This window comes from Dipteris shenzhenensis, chromosome 24 (genome assembly GCF_047967505.1).
Source record: "Dipteris shenzhenensis isolate YYH24624 ecotype China chromosome 24, Dip_SZ_1.0, whole genome shotgun sequence".
In the NCBI taxonomy this organism is placed as follows: domain Eukaryota; kingdom Viridiplantae; phylum Streptophyta; class Polypodiopsida; order Gleicheniales; family Dipteridaceae; genus Dipteris; species Dipteris shenzhenensis.
The window spans coordinates 5156746-5178926 of NC_141619.1; the positions used below are offsets into that span (position 1 = coordinate 5156746).

The 22181-nt window shown below is 40.0% G+C and overlaps 1 protein-coding gene across 1 annotated transcript; it reads left to right on the forward strand.

The window, feature by feature from the left end:
* Positions 1-20169: 20169 nt before the first annotated feature.
* On the forward strand, positions 20170-21049 carry LOC147886117 (SKP1-like protein 1A). Its single transcript, XM_087395437.1, has 2 exons — positions 20170-20559; positions 20730-21049. Exons 1-2 carry the CDS (start codon positions 20254-20256, stop codon positions 20901-20903), a joined length of 480 nt encoding a protein of 159 aa, XP_087251563.1. The 5' UTR covers positions 20170-20253; the 3' UTR covers positions 20904-21049.
* Positions 21050-22181: the final 1132 nt, after the last annotated feature.

Below are 22181 nucleotides of genomic sequence, written 5' to 3' on the forward strand. Positions count from 1 at the left end.
GCCAGCACAACCATCTATCCCAAGATTTTTGTATCTCAAACCAAAAGTGCCTCAAATACTCCTCCACCCACTTGTTAACTCTTTTCGTGTGGCCATTTGATTGGGGATGGTATGTTGTACTATGTGCTAATTTTGTCCCTATTTGTGAGAAGAGCTCCTTCCAAAAACCACTCATAAACTTTGCATCCCTATCACTGACTATCTTCTGTGGCAGACCATGCAACTTGAATGTGTTCTCCACAATTTGGTTGGCCACGTATAGGTGGTTTTGGTGGGAATAAAGTGGGCTGTCTTGGACATCCTTTCCACCACCACAAAAATACTATTCCATCTCTTAGCTATAGTGTGCACACCAGCAATAAAGTCCATGTTGATATGTGTCTACTTATCCTCAAGAATAGATAAGGGATGCAAAGGTCTTGCAGGGAGAGTGTTCTCAATTCTATTTTGGTGGCAATGCTCATAGCTCTTGACATAATTTCTTACATCCTTCCATAACACCTTCTAATAGAAGTTATGTTTCACCTTCTCATAGGTCTTTCCCAACCCAATGTTGAAGTGCCATAGGGGAACTATGCATCTCAGCCAAAATTGAAATTTTAAAGGAGGAATGGGGAACCAAATAAACTCTGACCAAGTACCATAGGAGTTTATGGCTTTCAACCCTGTGAGTGACTATCATGAGATTGAAATTGCACTATGTTGTGTTTTTAGAGGATGAGTTTGGGAATGTTCCTGGATTCATCTAGGTATATGCTTCTACCGTATTAGCGGACATGCAAATTTCACCTTGTGAAGTTTTCGTCCAAGTTGCGGCCTGCTGGTATTGTGATAATTCTTTCTATTTTAAATGGTGCGTTGCCCTATCAGCTAGATTTAGATTTAGATGCTCCTTGGGGAGAGACTAAAATGAAAATGTTTAGACTTCACAAGCAGTTGTAGCTTGAATGAAGAGATTTTGGACTACCTTTTGATTAGCCTTCTCCTTTAGTGCTAGCCTTCATCATGGCTGAGTCTGCCCTTCACCTCCGGAGTGCCGACAGAAACTCAGTACGAAGACTTTGTATAAATGGATGCTCAAGTATGTGTGGGTGTGTGGATTTGTATGTGTGAGAGCATATTTTTATACTATGGTCTACACCCACTGTTGGGCGCTGATGACGTCAGTGGGGATGTCATAGTAGCTAGTCCCTGCTATGCATGATGGAGTTTATGGCTTTCAACCTTGTGAGTGACTATCATGAGATTGAAACTGCACTATGTTGTGTTTTTAGAGGATGAGTTTGGGAATGTTCCTGGATTTATCTAGGTATAAACTCTGACCAAGTACCATAGGAGTCCATTCTCAAAGGCATATTGTGGATAATCCATGCAATGTGGGTCCTAGATTCAGGGTGCTCCAAATAGATAGAGCATCAGCTACCACATTCTCTTTTCCTCTTAGATATTCACTGTCAAAGTCATAAATTCCAACCATCTCCTTTGCCTAGGGGTGAGGGTGCTCTGAGATAGAAAGTACCTCAATGACATATGGTCTGTCCTTACCTTAAAATGGCTACCATACAAGTAGTGATGCCATTTCTTGATAGCATAAGATAGCAAGAATCTTCTTATCATATGTGGGGAAGATATACTCTTATCACTGAGTTTCGTGCTTTCATAGGTAATCACTCCATGGCCTTGCTTGAGAACAATTGCAATGCCTTTCCCACTCGCATCTGCCTCAATCAAAAAGATCTTGAAAATTTTGGACATGTCAAGATTGGGCTGACATAAGGGCTTGCTTGAGGTCATTGAAGGTCGATTGAGCATAAGAATCCCATGTAAAAGCTCCCTTTTTGAGCAAGTAAGTGTTGCTACTCTTTTAGCATAATGCTTGATGAATCTTCTATAGAATGATGCCAAGTCAAGGAAACCTCGTAGTTGGCAGAGTAGAAAAGATGGGCCATTGTTAACTTGTACCTTTGATGGGTCCACTGAAATAACTTCAGGAGAGATGATATGGCCTAGATACTCTACCCTTTGTACCATAAAAGAGCACTAGTAACATGTTGTAGATGCTTCTCCTTACTCCTGCTGTATATGAGGATGTCATCAAAGAATACTAATACAAACTTGGAGAGGTAGGGCCCTAGAATCAAGTTCAAGTATTGGAAGGTAGCTGGAGCATTTGTGAGCCCCAAAGACATCACCTCGAACTCATAGTGTCCTCTTTATGTCCTGAAAGCTGTTTTATATTCATCACCCTCCTTAATACTTATCTGATGGTACCTAGACCTTAGGTCAATCTTGGAGTAGTTTGATGATCACTTTATTAAGCTCTGTATAATCAATACACAACCTAAAAGTACCATCTTTGTTCGTCACTAATGGAACGGGGGATTGACTTGGGTGATAAAACCCTTGTCCATCAGCTCCTGGATCTGAGTGGACACCTCTTCCGTTTTTACTTTTGATAGCCTGTATGGTGCCTTCTTGATAGGTTTGCTTCCCTTCTCTAGATAGATGGCATGATCCTCGTGTCTCTTAGGGGGTAGACCAGGAGGGGGTCTTCATATTGCTGTAACAGTCCTAGCATGTCCACATCATCAACTTTGAAGTCCTTACCAGATTTGTAGGTGCTTCCAGCTTCTAGCTTCAAAGCCCTCCTTACTTGTTTGGCTATCACCATTTGTAATTTTTGAGGTTGAATTCTAGATAAACAGACCTCCGTGTCCATGTCTAGGAAAGTCATTGTCATGTCCTACAAACTCATAGTGAACTTACCTAGAGTCTTGACAGGTATAATATTGATAGGTCCCAGATTCAAAGCAAAGAGATCAATAGTACATAAGTAGGAGAGATTGATTGCAACATCAGGGCATACTGTCAGGCTGATGCTAAAGGTGCCATTAGCTACTTCAACCCTCAAGCTGTGAGGTAGATCATCTACTAGTAGCTTCAATGAATGGATAGTTTATAAAGCTACGAGTGCTTCCACTATCCACCAAAATATAGGCATCTCTGCCGATCACTTGCCCCTTGATTCTAATTACACTCTTTAAAGCATTGGCAGACATGGTGTACAGTTCTTGCTGGGTATCCCAAGAGATCTCTTCATCATTCACAACCCCATTGCCCTCAGCTTCTCTGTAGGGTTCATAATAGTGCATGGTATTCTGAAGATTCAACGTCCTTGAGCCATTCATGGCTTTCAGCTCACAGTGAGTGAAGCCCCATGGGTTGAACACATAATTCTCATCATCCTCCTCATATCCCTTAGTGTCTCCTGTCCATAGTGAAACTCCTTAGATTCATCCTCAGATTCTGAGACCTCAATAATCATGCTGAGTTTTCCTGGGACTAATTTAGCTTTGCATGCCTTGTTGTGGTCCACACTCCATTTCTCACCACATCTGAAGCAAATTCCTTTCTTCCTCCTCTCACCCATTAGGGACTGGGATAACTGTTTATGTACCTCCCTTTCCTTATGGTTGTCTTGAGGTCTATATTTAGATTTATAACTCTTGCCATAGCTGCTAGACTTTGAATCCTTAATAGTAGGACCCCAGAAGTTGGTTGGAGAGGCCTTGGACCCAGTTGAGATTTCTGCTCCCCACTAGGCTTCCTCAATGGATAGTCACCACTAGCTGCTTTCTGGAAATACCCAATACCAATGGGTTTCTCCTTGGAATTGTACTTGGATGTAAACATTTCTATGAACTGCATGGCTTCATCCAAGGTCTTGGGTCTAGATGCCATCACATTAGAGGCAATAGCTAGCTGTAAAGCATGGGCAAACTTAATCATCCTTTTGTTTTTCACTGATTCCTCTAACTAACAAAGATACTTTCTAGAATTGTTTAATGTATTTCTTGACTAACCCTGTTCCACTAACTTAGACATGTCTCAACCATCTCTTGCCTAAATTGGTCCCAAGTGGACATTGAAGGTCTTAGCCCACTATTAGTGGATGTTTCACCCTTGAACTTTTGCAGGATAATCTTATCCTTGTACTCCTTGCTCAAGCCCGACTCTTTTCCCATTTCCCTCTGGATATCACTGTGAATGGTCTTCACAAACTAAGGGAAAGTCATGGTTGCTCTAACATGACTGTTTGTAGGCCACAACTTTCACTCAGTTTGTGAATGGTATTCGAGTGAAAGTCATGGCTCTAACATCAGGATTTAACTGATTGTAGACCATGAGTTGCTAGGATAGAAACTCACCTTTCCTAAGAGATGTGTATCTTGGAGGAGCTTGGCACATCATCATGGGGTTTACCCTGAATTGGGCTATGATCTGACCATAAGGGATGGTGCTCGTCCAAGTAGATGTAGGCTTAGGGGTTTGTTGAGGACATGACCTCCTTGCTTTTGCCATGAATTCTCCTCTTCCTAAAGTCATTCGAGCCTATGCAAGATCCATAAGCTTCTTAGGTGGATCATGCCTCGTGATCTCCTTCCCCTTTGGCTCAACCCTACTCCTCACTAGATTCACATTACTCTCCATAATCCTCAACTGAGTGAAGACATTATCAAACTTAGCCTTGGAGTCTCTTTCTATCCCATCAAACCTGTACTCCAGCACTAAATGGAGTTGCCCTACTTGGCCAAATAGCTTCTGCTGTTGGTCCTCAAGCTACTGCATCAGTTTTCTCTGTTTCTCCATCAGCTGCTCCTGCTGTTCCAACATAATTGCCATAAAGCCTTGAAAATCAAGCTTGGTTCAAGGGTGAGGGGGACTTAGAGATGGTGATTGGTCATGGGATCTTGGAGAAGGACTTTGAGATTTTCCCACATGCTCATGATCACTGAACTGTTCATCCTGCATGAGTGCCAGCGCTCCAGCCTGTGACCCATCAATTGAGCTTCCTCATAATCCATTTGAGGTTCGAGATCTCTTGGTAGCTTGCCTTTTGTGGATAGTGTCAGATTTCCTTGGAGCCATAGGAATTAGGAGCTGATTTCTTACCTTTGTACCAAATTTCCAATTTCGAGGGTTCCTTGAAGGTAGCCCTATGATGTAAATGAATCGGTAGTCAAAATATTGTTTGCAACTGCCTGAACACTGTTTGCACAGTATAATCTGTGTCTAGGATACTATTTTGAATAGAAACTCACTATTTGAAGCACTGTTTATACCTTTTTTGGGATCACTATGTAGAGAAACTGTCAGATGCAGTGTTTGAACAGGAAATGCTCTGCCAAGACACTGTATAGGAGCTCTGTCGAATCTCTGCTTAGAGAAATCCAGCATGACAGCAAATATCAACTGCTAGGGTAGCAGATTCACATATGCACAAAAATTTGCTCTAATTCTGAGTTTTAAGGGCCCAATTACCAATGATTGCTGCAATTTAGGTACAAGCAGAATAGAATAGAGCAATATAACACACACAACTGAAAAGCCCCAAATTATATGAGCTGTAGGCTGAGAAAACCCTAAATTTGTACCCTATTGTAACAAATTTTGAGGCAATAACAGGGGCAAATGAAATCCAATCATGGTATAGATGTTGTAGCAGCAGAGGTAACTCCCCAATGCAATCGAATTGTCATTTGGAGGTGGAAATACCAAATCGCAATAGATTAGAGAATTTGTTAGCACACTAAGGCGATTTCTACCTCCAGACTTACAATTTTTCCGTGATTCCTTGGGGCTTTTGATTAGGGGACCAAGATGAACACAATGATGTGTCAAACACTCAAATCTGAGTAGTTTGAACTTTGAGCCAAATTGAGACAGACGGTGTCAATCTGAGGATTGGGGCACTTGTAGGCGACATGTTTTTGTAGAGGGGTAGGTCCAAGACTCAAGAATATTCTCCGAATTCCAGAGCAAAATGATAAAAATTTGAAGAAAAGTGCTCTGATAACAGAGGCTCTACCATAATTGCTAATTACCACTTGTTTTGGGGTCAATTTTAGCGGAAATAGCAACAAAAGCAGAAATGGAAGCAAATCGGGTAGGGGTAGGGATAGGTCTCCCTTACATGAAGAGGGCAAGGGACCATTCAGGTCCCTTGATGGGTAGATGCTATCCTTCTTTGCATGTACAAGCATCATCCTTGTACAAGCCTTAGGATGATGCTTAGGAAGTGCCAACAATGATAGTGTAGAATGGTACTTGCATAAGTGTAGAATGAGTGCTGAAAGTATAACTGAATCCCTTTTGTAGTTTTAGAAAACGTGGGCCAACAAACCATTGCTTATGGCAGGATTGCCATGTGGCAAGCCCACAATCAGTCTTGAAAACACTATTAAAAGTACACAAGAGTACTAAAGTGTTTACAATGAATGAAACCCCCTTTTAAAGCATAAGTTGGCCTCATTAAGCTAGCTGTCTGCTAAACCTAGAACTTCCTATTGTTACATTGTTGTAATGTGGGAAAAGGTAGGATGTGAACTATCCTCTAGGGTGTCACTATTATCCCATGAGTTGGAGGACTTTATCCCAATGATGTGTGGTTTTGCTAATGAAAGAAGCAGCTTGAAATTTGGAAGTGATCACATTGAATATTTGATCTCTCCCTTTCTTTTGTTTTCTTACATCCTGTCCCCCCTATATCGCAGTTTGCAAGACCCCAATGTAATCACACGATATTCCCCCCATCCTTGAAATAAAAAACCCAAGTGCATTTTGCCTCTTGCCTCTGATATACCATCCACGTTTGTCTTATGAAAGGTTTATTATTTTGTGCAAAATGCCATCTATATAAACTCGTGAAGTAATAAGGAGATGCATTGTGAAGTAGTAAGGGATTTAGAGATGCCTAGTCATTCTTGAAACATCAAGAAGAACATTGATACATTAAATGTGTGTTTGTGCTTAGTGAGATTGGGATGAGCATTATCTGACAATGACTGGGGTCCCTTGTAGCTCCGACTGTTGAATGATGTTACGGATTCTTTGATTATGTGCTAAGTTTGATGAGCTCGTAGGAAATGTGATGTTGCTCTCTACCCGCTTTGCTTTTGTCTCATATGAGAAAGAAAGAAAAAAAGTCTATTATATAGTCCATATGAGATGGAAACGTTTATGATACTTAACAAACTTATTATAGTAAAGAAAACTAAAGAGTGGAGCCACCAAAGTGAGCATCCACTCCCAAAAAACTGCTACTTACTAACATTATTTATCAACTGAGAGTCTTTAGTTTTTTATTTGAAATCCCTAAAGAGAGCGCCTTCACTCTAACCAAGCCACTTACCCTCCTTTCTAAATAGTTAGCCTTCACCTTTGTTAACTCGATGGCCTTCGGCTAAGTTAGGATCTAGTGAGTTCTTCTGTCCACACATTCGTACTTTTAGTTTGTTGGATTGTGTGAGAATATGAACTCTACTAGCTCTTGTGGCAAGAGTGAGTATTGCATGACTACCATCTAAATATATTCTAGTCAACTCTTCCTCTAGCCACTCAATGCTGGTTGCTGTTGTGTTTATCTCACATCGAATGTCACGTCTGTTTGGTACTGTCCTTACATGATCTGCCTACCCCAATTTTCGATTCATTAGATTCTTTTGTTTGTCCTCTTGATTGCTAAATCAATTTGTTTCTCTTTGATTTTAACCTCATGAGAGACCAAAGTATCAACCTTACAGAGAACGATTCAAGGAAACCTGTTACACATAGATTGATCTCTGATTGATTCCAAGATGAGCTGCTTGTTGACTTGATTCTCCATTGTAGACAATCAGTTTTATAGATCTGCAATGTCTTTTTTGAGTTGTGTTCATTTTGGTACGAGGCAAGGGGGGTGAAGCCACCACTTGAGAAAAGGACTTGACCTTTTGCTAGCCATGGCCCCGCTTAAAAAGCCTTGTATTTACTTTTGTTTCTTTGTAATGATGTTGTCGCTTGTGGGGCACTACATGGTTTGTTTAGGGCAATGTTTGCACTCTAGGCAAAGTTGTTGCGGAGCTAGAGCTATTGTTGTGCATCCCAAGCAACGATTGTGCTTCCTATAGGTCAAAACTATTGCTAATTTGAAGGTGGTATTGTGCTTTAAAAATGAAGGCTATTGTTGAGCATGGTTGCTTGAGATCCTTCTAAGGCAACAAATTTTCCTTGTCTCATGGAGTTTGTTGCAATGTTGAGTTGTTGCTATTTGTGGGGTAGGAACGTACCCCTTTTGCAATGCCGAGTTGAGCAACAAACCCTTTTGAAGGCTACCTTACACCTTAGCAATTATATGAGAGAGAGAGAGAGAGAGAGAGAGAGAGAGAGAGAGGGTATATTATTTTGTGCAAAAGGCCAAATAAGCTTGTCGAGAGAGAGATAGAGAGAGAGAGGGTATATTATTTTGTGCAAAAGGCCAAATAAGCTTGTCAACTTATAAGGTGATGCGTTGTGTAATTGAGACCTCTCGTGATTGGGGAACTAGAGATGCCTAGTGTGCATCCTTAAAACTCTAGGCGGCTAAAAAGAGAACAATGATACATTATATATTAGTCTATGCTTATTGAGATTGAGATGAGCATTATCTAAGCATTGCTAGGATCCCTCGCATGTCCAAGTGTTTTTGAAGTGTGTACGAGATTCTTTGATTGTCTGCATGATCATGACATTGCAGATAGGTAACCTTGTATATGGAGAGATGTATTTTTAATGTCTATTGAAGGCCCAACAAATCTATGAGTAGATAAAAGCTTAAATTAACATTAGAGTGCACTCCCATGGGGTGGCGTTTTGTTCTCTGCCATGTGTTGGTTATGAGTAGTTTGAGCTTTGCATGGGCCTATCCAGGATCCCATTGGGAAACTCGATGTCTTTGGAACATATCTAAGATCTATTTTTGTTAGCGACTCCTCTCTATAGGGTTTGGCTATGGGCAACGTTGGTTGTTAGGCAACTTGATGTTGAGATCACAATGATGGTACCCCAAATGGAGTGAATGCTTGTGGGGCATGTGTCTTATGTTGACCTGGCGTGCTTGAAAGTCAAGATTTGGTGTCTCTCTCTCTCTCTCTCTCTCATCATCATCTTATACTGCTTGGTGTTTGTGTAGATGTCTTTCATTTTCTTTTGTCATAAATTTTCTCCTTTTAGTGCGTGTCCCCTTCAAGGAATTTTTACTTAGCCTCTTCATAGACATTGAGGAAAATAAACCTTTGAGTTTGGTTAGTTTCATCACAAAATCCCATTTGTACTTCCCCCCTTAAAATCAAATTGATCATGGGTTAACTCATACTTCCCTAGTAATAAGTGGGAGATATTTTTTAAATTTGTTTGGCTAACCCATGTGGGTAGAGGGACATGAGCGAGCAATGAGTGCACAAGTTCCTTTTACTTGATGAGATTGAGCTTATGGGAAAAACACATAAGCATTGGATTCCACTTTCCCCTCTAATATAGTCGTAAATGGTCTTTCTTTCACACTTTTTAATACAAGCGGTGTCATTTTTAATTGGTCCAGGTGTACAAAATGGGTAAGGTTCCTTAAGCTTGGATGGATGTGTGAAAATGCTTAGGTTATGAGACTCTTTGATTGGAAAACTAGACCTAGTTCACCTAGTTCAATTTGATGGGACTAAGTTCATATAGTTTTGTTGGATAGGAACTAAGTCCATCTAGTTTGATTACGTGAACTATAGTTTGGTTACATTGGAACTAAGTCCATTCAATTTGGTTACATGGAAAGCCATGGATTCCTAAATCTATGTACCACACAATGGCTTACCAAAACCATGAAGCAAGACATATAATTGTTCATTAAACTATGAGCCAAAACCATGACTTTCAATAGGGTTAAGCTTACCCTTACAAGTGGAATGATTATGCAAATCTTGACCATGGGGGCCAATCTTACTATAATGCAAATTGCATTAAGAAATCTTTAATCCATTGAGTTGCTGGTATGAGGATTATATGGAGCAAGTATGGCCATCTATAACATACATCATTAAACATTACCCATGCATATCATCAAGTCATGATTGTGACTACAAATTCTTCGCTTAACAATGGGCTTATGAATCAATGAATTTTGGCATATTCATAATAAGATGCATGGGTTTAATTAAATAAGGACTAAGGTTGGATTCATGCCCTAGTCGGTAACATGGCAGCATAAGGAGGACACAAAGCAAACAAATGGAAAAAAAAAGCCTAGGATGAAGAAGATAATGAAGAAGGACAAGAGAAAGGGTTTTAGAAGAGGGAAATGGATATTTTAGCATGTACATTGATATTTGACATAAGTGCTACTTTCACATTGATGTTTGACATATTTGCAACTTTGATTGAGATAGTATGACTAAAATAGAAAGGAAGACGAGCTAATGAAAACCCATGGATTAGCTTGTGGGAGATTTTCTAGCAAAAATGTGTCTAAATATGGAGCATGGACGAATGCATGCCCCCCGCCTCCCAACCCCTCAAAAAAGAGAAAATTATATTAACATTAATAACAACAATAAGAGTGATGGTAATAAGAGCAATGAAAGCACCTATGGTACTCCCATTTTACTAAAGCTTATTCTAATTCCTATCATTTTTCATATGAAGAATTTTAAAAAAGCATCAAAAGATACCCATGTTTATTGTAGCAGCTTGTGCAAATGTTGACAAATCTTGCATTCAAATCATTGTAGAATGTTTATCTAGTTAGAGTGCATTCAGTCTAGTAAATGCATTGTTATATTAACTCTATTGGCCACAACTTTGTGTGAGAAATAGGTTCTTAATTAATAATTTCCATATATGAAAGTTGTTTCTACGAAAACTAGGGGATTTAGCACCCTAGACTTTGCAATTGATGTCATTATGGTGATTTCTTAGGTGAGGCAAGATGCAAAAATAATGCAAGAAATTCAAACGGTATGTGAATTTTGCAATCACAATGTTACTCACATCTATCCTTTAAGCAACTTGTTGTGTAGATCAAGTTTTTGCTATTTGATGATTGAGAGAAATCGTAAATGGGATAAACCATGAAAAGTTATTCCCTTTCTAATTTTGCTCCTTTTATGGCAAAAGATACCCTTTCATGCCTTGGAAGCTTTGCAATTTGATGGTTGAGAGAAATGGCAAATGGGATAAACCATGAAAAGTTATTCCCTTTCTAATTTTGCTCCTTTTATGGCAAAAGATACCCTTTCATGCCTTGGAAGCTTTGCAATTTGTGCAAACAAAACGTTCCAAAATGTTGAAATTTTAATTTTACTAGCAAATTAACATTTTCCTCAGTTAACCTGACTCACAGAGTGATTAAACCCTTATGCAATCACTTTTGAGCCTCTAGTCATCCTTTGATCAAATTAATTGCCATGTGTCCACTTGCTTGTGTAGCCTTGTTATCACGTGAACTAACATGGATCTAATTGATACTCGAGTAAAGTGCCCCTTGTGTCTACCATAGTCCTTGCTAATGTGGATTCTTTCTATTGACATCGCTCAAAATGCCATGTGTATTTTGGGCTCAGCTATTAAAGTCCCTATGTGGCCACAACTTTGTCACTTATATTTGCCAAGGATGGTGATATGTCTTCTTTTTGCTTCCACTTAGTTATGGCATAACTTATTAATATGGTTTACTTGACATGGAATTCAAATTTCTTTTGTTGTGTTCATATTTGCTACTAGGTAGACTACCAAGGGGAGTCAATATGCCAATACTAATTGGGCATTTCCAAGTATAGAAATCATTGAATCTTATCGAAATTGAATGTTCCCAAATGTGAAAACTGCTATGAAGCCAAGTATCAATGGAGAAATGCTAGGTTGAGTTGGTTTCTATCATTCCCATGCTTTTTAGTTTTTTTTCCTAATTGTAGCAAAATCGAGAAAAACAAACATAACTTATACTTACAAGAGCTTAGATTTGGAATGGTTATGTGAATTATTCGATAAAGGATGGACAACAAGAACATGCCACATTGCAAATTTGATACAATGTCAGTTGAACATTTTAGATGTGACATCTCGGTGAGTTAGCCTTGTAGTTATTGTTTATATAAAATATGATAATGTTGCAAGATAGTATGCATTGTTGAGCAGATACTTAATTGGAAGGAGAAATCTCTAGATGTTTTCTATGGACAAAAGGTGGCAATGCCAAAAGTAGCCATGGGAAACCATGGACGATGATTTGTGTGATTGGTGTCACACTCCCATTGTTAAGGTTATCATTTCTCTGTAAGGACATCCTAATGTCATGTTCGAGCTGGAAGACGAGTGGACCTTGCAGTTCATCAGAGTTGTACCTAGTTAGAATTGTTGTTCCTCGCATCCTGTAGAGATTGTAGAGACATGATGCTAGGGGTTCATCATTTGGAGGGATTGAAGTTTTATAATATCCACCAGTTGTTTAGATTCTTAGTGCCTCAACAATGCACTTGCCAATAAGGCATTGTTAGATGTATGAGAAAAAATGTATTTATTACAAATAATACAAAGCATTGCTTCATCTAATGATTTGCAGCACTAGATTGATGGCTTTTTATGGTCTATGAATGAAAATTTGCTAATTCTTTTTCTACACAAATGTGTGTAAGTGTATTATGCATGTTACACACATACGCATGCACGTTGCCCCCGCCTCCCCCCTAGAGAGAGAGAGAAAGAGAGAGAGAGAGAGAGAAACTGAGGGAATGAGACAAAGAAAGTGAATGAGGGAGGGATGAGGTAGAGAGAAAGAGAGAGAGATTTCATGTCCCATGGTAATTTATTGTTTTTTATTTTCTATAATGTAAACGTTTTTTTTTAATATTTATAGGGCCTTACCCCATTTATAAAGTTTTAGCCATTGGTCATATTGTCATTGCAATGTTCACACTTCAATACTTCTTTTAGCTGTTCCCACTTGCCATATGCTTGCTCTTCTACAATCATAAAAAAGGTCCCTTCATACTGACTACCAATCTCAGCATGGAGGACATGCAAGACCCAAGTTAAGCATGTTGTAGGCTCCCACCCTACATATTTAGAGGGAGAAAATAAAACAAATGTGAGGGATAAGAAATTGTATCAGTGTCCCCAACTAAATGCAAAAGCATTTAAGCATGACCCAAGAACATCATAAAGTACTTATGATCGGGCCCATGATGTGAAGGGCTTTATTTATATGCACATGTATGTCTACATGCATGAAAACATGTTAAATATAGATATGATTGAGTATTGTGCGGCTAGGAGTCATTTAGAAATCCATGATTTTCCTTCCAATGTTTGGGGAAGTCCCTTGCATCCTTTCATTTCACTTCATAACACCCACGATTAGACAATTGCATTTTCATCCAAGCATATTTTCTACAAAGTTAGGGATTCATTCCCCATGCTTGCTCTCAATTTTCTTCAATAGAATAGACTATAAGCTACCTCAATGTGTCTTAATTCCATTTCTATGGTCCCTATTCCAGTACCATATGACTAACAATAGCTCTCTCCCTCTCTCCCCTCACCCACAACAAACACAGTAGTCATCTAAAATATCCCTTTCATTCGTGATATGATCTATTCCACTTTCTCTTCTCACACACAAAGATCCTAGAAGTTTTATATGCCAGCTTCCTCCCAACCTTGTAGTGATCCTATCCATGACATCCCAAAATTGTTTTAGAACTTATGGAGTTTCTAGTAGATGTGATTGGAAAGAAAGACCATACGTCCCATTCTGTAAGGCTAAGTGAGAGTGCTCAGGTTTAGGATTTGAAATTTTAGCATTTTGAGAGTTGACGTGATTGGAAACAAAGACTACGTGCCATTCCACAAGGTTAAGTCAAAGTGCTCAGACACTGTGTAAGTTCTCAAATTTTATCAGCGCCTTCTCCAACTTTCTTTAGTTTTGAACCATTTTCCTTGTATGTAAAAGAGGATGTGAGAAAGAGTATGTGTGAGTGTGAAATGGAGAGTGTTTGGTGGCACTGAGTATTCCAACTCTAATCATCTTGGAAGTGGAAGATTCTAGGGGTGGTTGGCTACTAGTAGCTTGTAACCATGCTATAGTTTGTTGAGAGAAGGTTGCATTGAGTTTATATGTCTTAGTAGGAAGGCTCCAGTGGTGGTTATGAAGGCTTCATTGTACAAGAAAGCTCCAAGGGAAGAAGTTGGACGTATTTGGAACCCCCAAAGAGGCCTAGGTGACCTCAAGCAAAAGCAAAGTGGGTTTTAAAGCTCATGTAGGGAGTTGCAAAGGCTAAATAATAAGTAGACAAGTAGTCTAAGAGCCTTCAAGACCAACAATTTTGATAGAGGAGCTAAGAGCATGTGTGACTGAGGTGACCAAAATCAAAATCAAGCGAGCCTACTTACATGAGCTCCAATAAGGAGCTACAAGATTTTTTTAGACTCAAAATAGCTTGGATTTTGACCCTACCAAGCAATAGAAATGAAGAGTCTTAAGCATAGCGAGAAGCTAAACACACACTTGATAGCAGAGTTATGAGATAAACACATCAACAAGTGTTGTTGTGGAGGATTAAAATTTCATTGAGGCCTTAGAGCTTATTGAGATGACCTCATAAGAGCTTGAGAAGCATAAATGCAATGGCATTGTTGCTCATCCTCTCCAAGCAATCAACCAAGGGATAGTTGCCACTTTCTCATTCGATGGCAATGCTTTACAATAGCCACAATCCTCTTGAGGGAGTTGTGAAAAATTGGGAGGCTTGTGAAGGTCACACAAGAGCAAGTAAATGCCTTGCAAATGCTAAAGAAGGCAATAAATCTCATTGGCTAATGGGGAAAAGTGTGGGTCTAACTAAGAAAAGTGATGCTATTTTCAATTAGTTCATTAGATTCACCTATCTATTGGAACTTTGGACATCCCAAAACTTTTTGCTATTTGAAGAAGTGTGAAATCAAAGAGAAAGCTACCAAAAGGTAATATGGTAAGCAAAGACAACATCCAAGGTCTAGTACAAGCAAATCATAGTTTAAAGAAAATAGAGATTTTGATCAAGAGAATGTTTCTAAGTGTGAGGTGATTCTCTATAGATTTCCCATGTTGCTTTTGGAATTCTAGTTATTTTCACACATAAAAAAGGAAGTCGATGCTATGGTGGTGATACCACATATAGTGATGGCATAACTAGTGTTGTGAAAATCATCAATCATGAAGGTTGTAAAGGCAATGGATAGCACTTGTTTCTCATCTTAGGGTTTATCTGTCTTCCAAGTAAGCATATAAGCTTTGGCTACACCCTAAGGGTCAACCAAATCAAGCTTGGCCTAGTTAAGCCATAAGACTTTGAAATAATACTTTTTTTTAATATAAACTCTAAAAAATTTAAAATTGGTGCAACCTTGAGCTTAAAACCTATAATTAAAATCCAATAACTCAAAATTTCTCATTTGTACTATTCTCTCCATGCCGCGCCTCTTCTCTCCCTTGCTTCTCTCTCTCTCTCTCTCTCTCTCTCTCTCTCTCTCTCGCCCTTCTTTCTCTTGTGCTGCACTGTCGTGGAGCGACAGCACCTTCCTACTCTCCTCTCTCTCTCTCTCTCTCTCTCTCTGTGTCTCCCCTCCCTCACTCTCCCCTCCGCCTCTCTCTCTCTCTCTCTAAGTTCTCTCTCTAGAATAAAATTTCAAATAAGAAAATTAAAAAAAAATTCATGTTAGAAAGTTGAGATAATTGAAATGTATGCTTGTGCTTGCTTTTGCTCTTGCTCCTCCTTTTGCTTCTTCTCTTGCTCTTCCTTGTTGAAATGGGAGAAAGAATGAGAGGAGGGGAGTATATATAAGAAAAGCTAGGGTTTTAAGTGCTTCTCTCTCATTGGTCCCTACATTTCATTGTCTCCTCTCCCATTGGCCCCTCCATCACATTATCTCCTCTCCCATTGGCCCCTCCATCCAAGTACCTACTCTTCCATTGGTCTCTTCTACCCTCCCCTCTCCCAGCTCCCCCTCTCCCACCAACTCCACTCCCACCCTCCCACCCCCACCCCCACCTCCCCCACTCCCACTTCCACTCCCACTCCCTCTCCCACTCCCACTCCCACGCCCACCTCCCCCTCTCCCACTCCCACTCCCACTTCCACACTCCCACCCTCCCCCTCTCCCACTCCCACTCCCACTTCCACCCTCCCTTTCTCCCACTCCCACCTCCCACCTCCCACTCCCATTCCCACATTCCTACTTTCAATTCCACCCCCACTTATTAATCCTAATGAAAACTATTACTTAAATAAACGATATTACTTAAATCAATCATAGGGTTTAGGGTTCAGGGGTTTGGGTTTAGGGTTTAGGGTTTGGGGGTTAGGGTTTAAGGTTTAGGATTTAGGGTTTGAGAGTTAGGATTTAGGGATTAGGGGTTAGTTTTTATAGGTTAGGATTTAGGGTTTAGAGGGTCAAGATTAGGGTTTATGGTTTAGGGATTAGGGGTTAGGGTTTATGGATTAGGGGCTTAGAGGGCCAAGATTAGGGTTTAAGATTTAGGGATTAGGGATTAGGATTTAGGATTTAGGGATTAGGGGTTAGGGTTCAAGAGTTAGGGTTTAGGGGTTAGGGGTTAGGGTTTAGGGTTTAGAGGGCCAAGATTAGGGGTTAGGGTTTAGGTTTTAGGGTTAAGAGGTATAGGATTAGGATTTAGTGTTTAGGCATTAGGGGTTTATGTTTAGGGTTTTGGGATTAGGGATTAGGGGTTAAGGTTTACGGATTAGGATTTAGGAGTTTAGGATTTAGGTTTAGGGTTAGGGTTTAGGGATTAGGGGTTAAGGTATAAAATTTAGGGTTTTGAGGGTTAGGATTAGGATTTAGGGTTTAGGGATTTGGGTTAGGGTTTAGGATTTAGGGTTTAAGATTTAGGATTTAGGGTTTAGGGATTAGAGGTTAAGGGTTAAGGGGTTAAGATTTATGGTTTGGAGGACTAGAATTAGGGTTTAGGATTAGGGATTAGAGGTTAGGGGTTCGGATTTAGGGTTTACGGATTAAGGGTTAAGGGTTAAGGTTTAGGGTTTATGGTTTTGAGGGCCAAAATTAGGGTTTAGGGTTTAGGGAGCCAAGATTAGGATTTAGGTTTAAAGAGCAAGGATTAGGGTTTAGAATGTTTGGGTTAAGGATTTAGGATTCAAGGTTTATTTTAAGGGGTAGGGTTTAGAGGATTTGGGTTTAGCAAATTGCTAATTACTAAATCTTAAATCCTTCATTGAAAACCCGAATTTCTAAATAAGACCTCCCACATTTTCTAAACAAGATCTAGATTGCTACGTCATCACCGTGGCACGTCAGCACACTAATTCAACTGCCATGTCACCCTGACATGTGGCAGCCATGTCATTAGTGACACATCATCCACCACGTCAACAGGCATGTCACCTATGCCACATCATCATTGCCCAATTACCTGCTACCTCATCAGTGCCACGTGGTACTCTGACCCCCTTGCTAGCATCATTAGACCCTGGGTTAGTCAGACAGACCCTAGGGTTAATCAACTAGACCGTGGTTATGTCAATTTGACCTTGGGTTAGGTCAGCCAGTGCCACCTTAGGTTTTGAGTCAGCACTAAACCTTGCAGGCATAGTTACCTCTTCACATGCACTTCATGTGACCACTCTTGCCACCTCAGCATAGGGCTGCACAAGCATAGTCCCTACTAGGCACAGTCACTGCATGTGACCCCCTGATTGCCACATCATCATTGAACACATTTACACTCCTTTCGCCCCTCCACCTAGATCAAGTCGTATCTCGTGATCCAAGAAGAATTTGAGGTTGCTCCAAAAAGAAAAATCGATTGATTTTTTATGCCCTACGTGCTCATCACATCATGCACACATTTTGGCACAAGTATCACTCACTTTTGAGCTTCGCCAACAAATCCACTTCCTACACGCACATCAGCCTCTACATCAACGCATCTGACCCAACACTTAAAAAGAATAAAAGAAAAGAAATTATTTGCTATTCTTTCATCGATTGACGGCAGTTAGTATAGATCTAGATCAAAGTAGAGGTAATTGTGATTCTAAAGCTACAGTTTCGGCAAACAAAAGCGAACCAATTTTGGCAAAAGCACCTCATGAGCAAGAGGTATTCTTGATTTGATTCATACAGATGTATGGGGTTATGCCCAGACTCGCAGCATCAATGGTTTACTTTACTACTTGACTTTCATCGAAGACTACAGCAGATATTGTTGGGTCTACTTTTAGAAAGAGAAATCCAAAGTGTTTTCCATATTTCAAGAATTCAAAGCCATGGTAGAAAACTAGATAGGCAAAAAGATCAAAGTCATAAGATCAGATAGAGGAGGTGAATACATGTCTTTAGCATTCATGAACTTTTGCAAAAGTCACGGCATACGAAGACAATTTACTTATGTAGATACTCCTCAGTAGAATGCAAGAACTAAAAGGAAGAATGGAACTTTAGCAGACAGTGCTAGAGCAATGCTTAGTGAGAAGCATCTTTCGAATCAGTATTAGGCAAAAGCAATAGCCACTACAAACTATTTGCTTAATTGGCTTTCTACCAAACCAATACAAGGTATGACACCTTATAAAGCATTCACTAGACACAAGCCACACATTGGGCATCTCCGCATATTTGGTTGCATAGCATATGCCCACATACATGATGATCATCACAGGAAATTGGATGCGAAGTCACGCAAAAGCATCATGGTTGGCTACACTGAAGAAAGCAAAGCATACAAGTTGTATGATCCCATCACCCGAAAGGTCATTATCTCCAGAGATGTAATCTTTGATGAGGAATCAGAATGGAAAACCTCAAATACACAGGAGATAGACGCACCGATTACATGGTTATCTACGAAAATGGTTGATGAAGAAGAGCAAGAATTGCCAGTAATACCCCTAGCAGAGCCACAGCAGCTCAGATGGTCTACTAGGGAAAGCAGACCACCAGCCAGATTGACATATGCTCAGAAAGGCAAAGCAATTCAGGTTAAAACCACTAACTATGCTCTTATGACTACCATCATGGCTATAGAAGAGCCACTGTACTTTGAAGGCGCAGTAAACAAGCTAGAATGGCAAACTGCTATGATTGAAGAAATGGATGCTTTATATAAGAATAATACTTGGGAATTATGCGACCTTCCACCAGGAAAGAAGGCCATAGCAAACAAATGGGTATACAAAGTGAAGTACAATCCAGACGGAAGTATTCAAAGATACAAAGCTAGACTAGTTGCAAAAGGATTTGCACAGCAATATGGTCAGGATTATGATGAGACTTATGCTCCAGTAGTAGCAAAGATGGATTCCATACGGTGCTTGATATCACTAGCGACACTCAACAGATGGAATGTGTACCAGCTCAATGTCAAGAATGCATTTCTCAATGGTTATCTAGACGAGGAAGTCTACATGCAACAACCAGTAGGTAATGTTGAACCAGGAAAAGAGAATAAGGTTTGCCATATAAAAAAGAGTCTCTATAGCTTAAAGCAAGCACCCAGAAGTTGGTACAACAGAATCGACAAATATTTTGATGATCTGGGATTCATGAAATCCAATGCAGATCATACTCTCTACTACAAAGTTCAAGGGGAAGACATTTCTACCATGTGAGTTTGTAGCGCTATCCTTTGTCACAATTAAAAGATTGAATCGGACATCATTGGCCCTGTCTCACAGCGCTCACTCATATACTTTCTGCAATTGACAAACATTCGAGAAGGTAATCTAGCTCCCTCAACTATTACCAATTCAAAAGTGATGGATCGAAACCAATGGACCGATGGATCATTACACCAATACATCACAAGGGAAAGGCGTGAGGAAGCGCGCCACCTCTCCAACCACACTATGTGTGGCTATATAATATTATATAAATATCATTTAAATATATTTAATATAAGTGACTACACCAATCCAAAATCTGTCTTTTGTTGATTACTTTTTTATGGCTATTATAATTTGGAGATTATAACAAGAAGTGGTCCCCCCCCCTATAGTGAACCATTGCAGGATCGTTCGACGGATCACTTCAAGACACATCTTGATAGACAAGAGGTACTCTACTATTGCTATCTACGAACATTAAACATTGCGGTTACCGTTCACCCATAGATGCCACCTACAACGCCTTGCTCCATACTAGTTTCCACTCAACCCACACCTAAAACCGAACGCCATTACTTTTATGTTGAGGTCTCAAGAATGACCCTTGCGCTTTTGACTCTTGGGAAGGAAAAAAAAAAGAAACCAAACGGCGACTTGCCCACGTGGCTGCACGAGATTCGAGGACGAAAAGCAGCGCTATATACACGCGTCCCCTGCCGTTTTTTATAGTTTTGCCCTAAGTGTCTCCATTTATATCTTCACTCATCCTGCTCCTTCCAGTCTCTCGCCCTCCACCATGTCGAAGGATTCCAAGGTCAAGCTCAAATCCTCTGATGACGAGCTTTTCGAGGTTGACGAGGTCGTCGCTTACGAGTCCGAGACCATCAAGAATATGATCGAGGACACTGGCACGGAGAGTGTCATTCCCTTGCCCAACGTTTCCAGTAAAATCCTGGCCAAAGTCATCGAATACTGCCGCTACCATGTTTTGGAGGCGCCCAAAAGCGGGGACGACAAGCCGGGCCTTCATGAGGATGAGGTGAAAGCGTGGGACGCAGAGTTTGTCAAGGTTGACCAGGCTACTCTGTTTGAACTTATTCTGGTATCATCTGGATCCCCTTCTTTAATATACGCCGGGTTGTCGATACGGAAGGTTATTTAAGCGGGTTCCTTGGATTAGAAGTTCTGTACAGGTGTGGACACAAGATTTCCCTGTGACGTGCAACGGCGTTTCTAGTTTTTTTCGCTGATTTTCGTCGTCTCTTTAAACAGGCCGCCAACTATCTCAATATCAAGAATTTACTCGATCTGACCTGCCAGAGTGTAGCGGACATGATCAAGGGGAAAACCCCCGAAGAAATCCGTAAAACTTTTAACATTAAGAATGATTTTACCCCAGAAGAAGAGGAAGAGGTGAGGCGTGAAAACCAATGGGCTTTCGAGTGATGCCTCCTATTGAGCTCTGCAAGATATGTGCAGTATTTTACCCGGGGGTCGGCTCTGGTGCAGGATTGGGAATGTCCAATTTACTCTTTCTGGATTAAAACTTTTGCTGGGCTTTTGCTGAATATCTGACCAGTTATATTTACGTATATTTGGGTTCTTGCTGTTTTGAAGCTATATATTTCAAGTTGCCTTTCTGATTCTGACAAACTGATGAAAGGGCTGCTCTTGTTTGCAAATCGTTTGACCTAAAAACGTCTGTGAGAATTAGGAATCTGTTTATATTCTTAGTGATGTTTACAGTAATGCAAATTCAGTCTGTTTTCTCCATAGATCTGTAGAACATGACCTCTTTCAAGTCCTTCGGCGGGTAATTGTTGTAACAGATCTGTAGAACATGATCTGTTTCAAACCCTTAGGGTAATTGTTAACAATCTTTGGAAATTGTTCTGTTTGAACGCCAAACACTTAAAATTGGAGCCCATTATTGAGATTTTGTGCCTCGTGTACCATGTCCTTTGTTAGTAAAGGGGTAATTGTTCTGTTTGAACGACAAACTCTTCAAATTGCAACCCACTATAGAGATTTAGTGCCTTATGTTGTATAGCAAGATCTATCGAGAATAACACCTAATATTTTTGCTAATCTACACCACTTTAGGTTAAGTGGAAACTCATACTCTCGTTCTAGCTTTACCACAATTTTTTTAAAAAATACTATGAAAGGTTTAAAACACCATTTGCCGCAAAAGCTGTCCGAATCTTTGCTGCTGTGTAGCCATCTTATTTGCATGGCCGTAAGCTGATTACCCCCTGTATCATACTTAGGGACTAGCGTTCCCCACTACCTGTTTTGGTTGGTCCCTAGGGATGTATGCTGCTGTATTGTAGCAAATCAATGTGATCGCACATGACTATTTTGGCGGATTAATTATTTGGTAACCTTCTATTTCTATGATTGACAGCCCCCACCATAGCTTTTGACTCATTTGCTAATATTCCTGATCAATGTGAGAGATATCATGTCATACATCTTTCACATATCTTACATCGTGCTTTGTGTGAAAGGCTCATCTTTTCTTTTGGCAATGGGCATATTCAGATAATATTCTAACAAAGTTAGAGCCACAATTATGTTTTAAATTGAAGGACTTTGTTGCAATGATACTAAAGAACATTAATATCTATTTTGCTTCAAATGTCAAAAGTATGTTTGATCCATACAATAGGCCTCTGTTATATAGAGAGTGAGGATTTACATGTGAAAAGGTGTGCTCTAAAG

Bases quoted from the DNA above. Each gene is read 5' to 3' on its own strand.
- LOC147886117 (XM_087395437.1), top strand. From the start codon at position 20,254: ATGTCGAAGGATTCCAAGGTCAAGCTCAAATCCTCTGATGACGAGCTT. The intron at 20,560-20,729 runs GTATCATCTGGA...CTCTTTAAACAG, and splicing joins CTCTGTTTGAACTTATTCTG to GCCGCCAACTATCTCAATAT.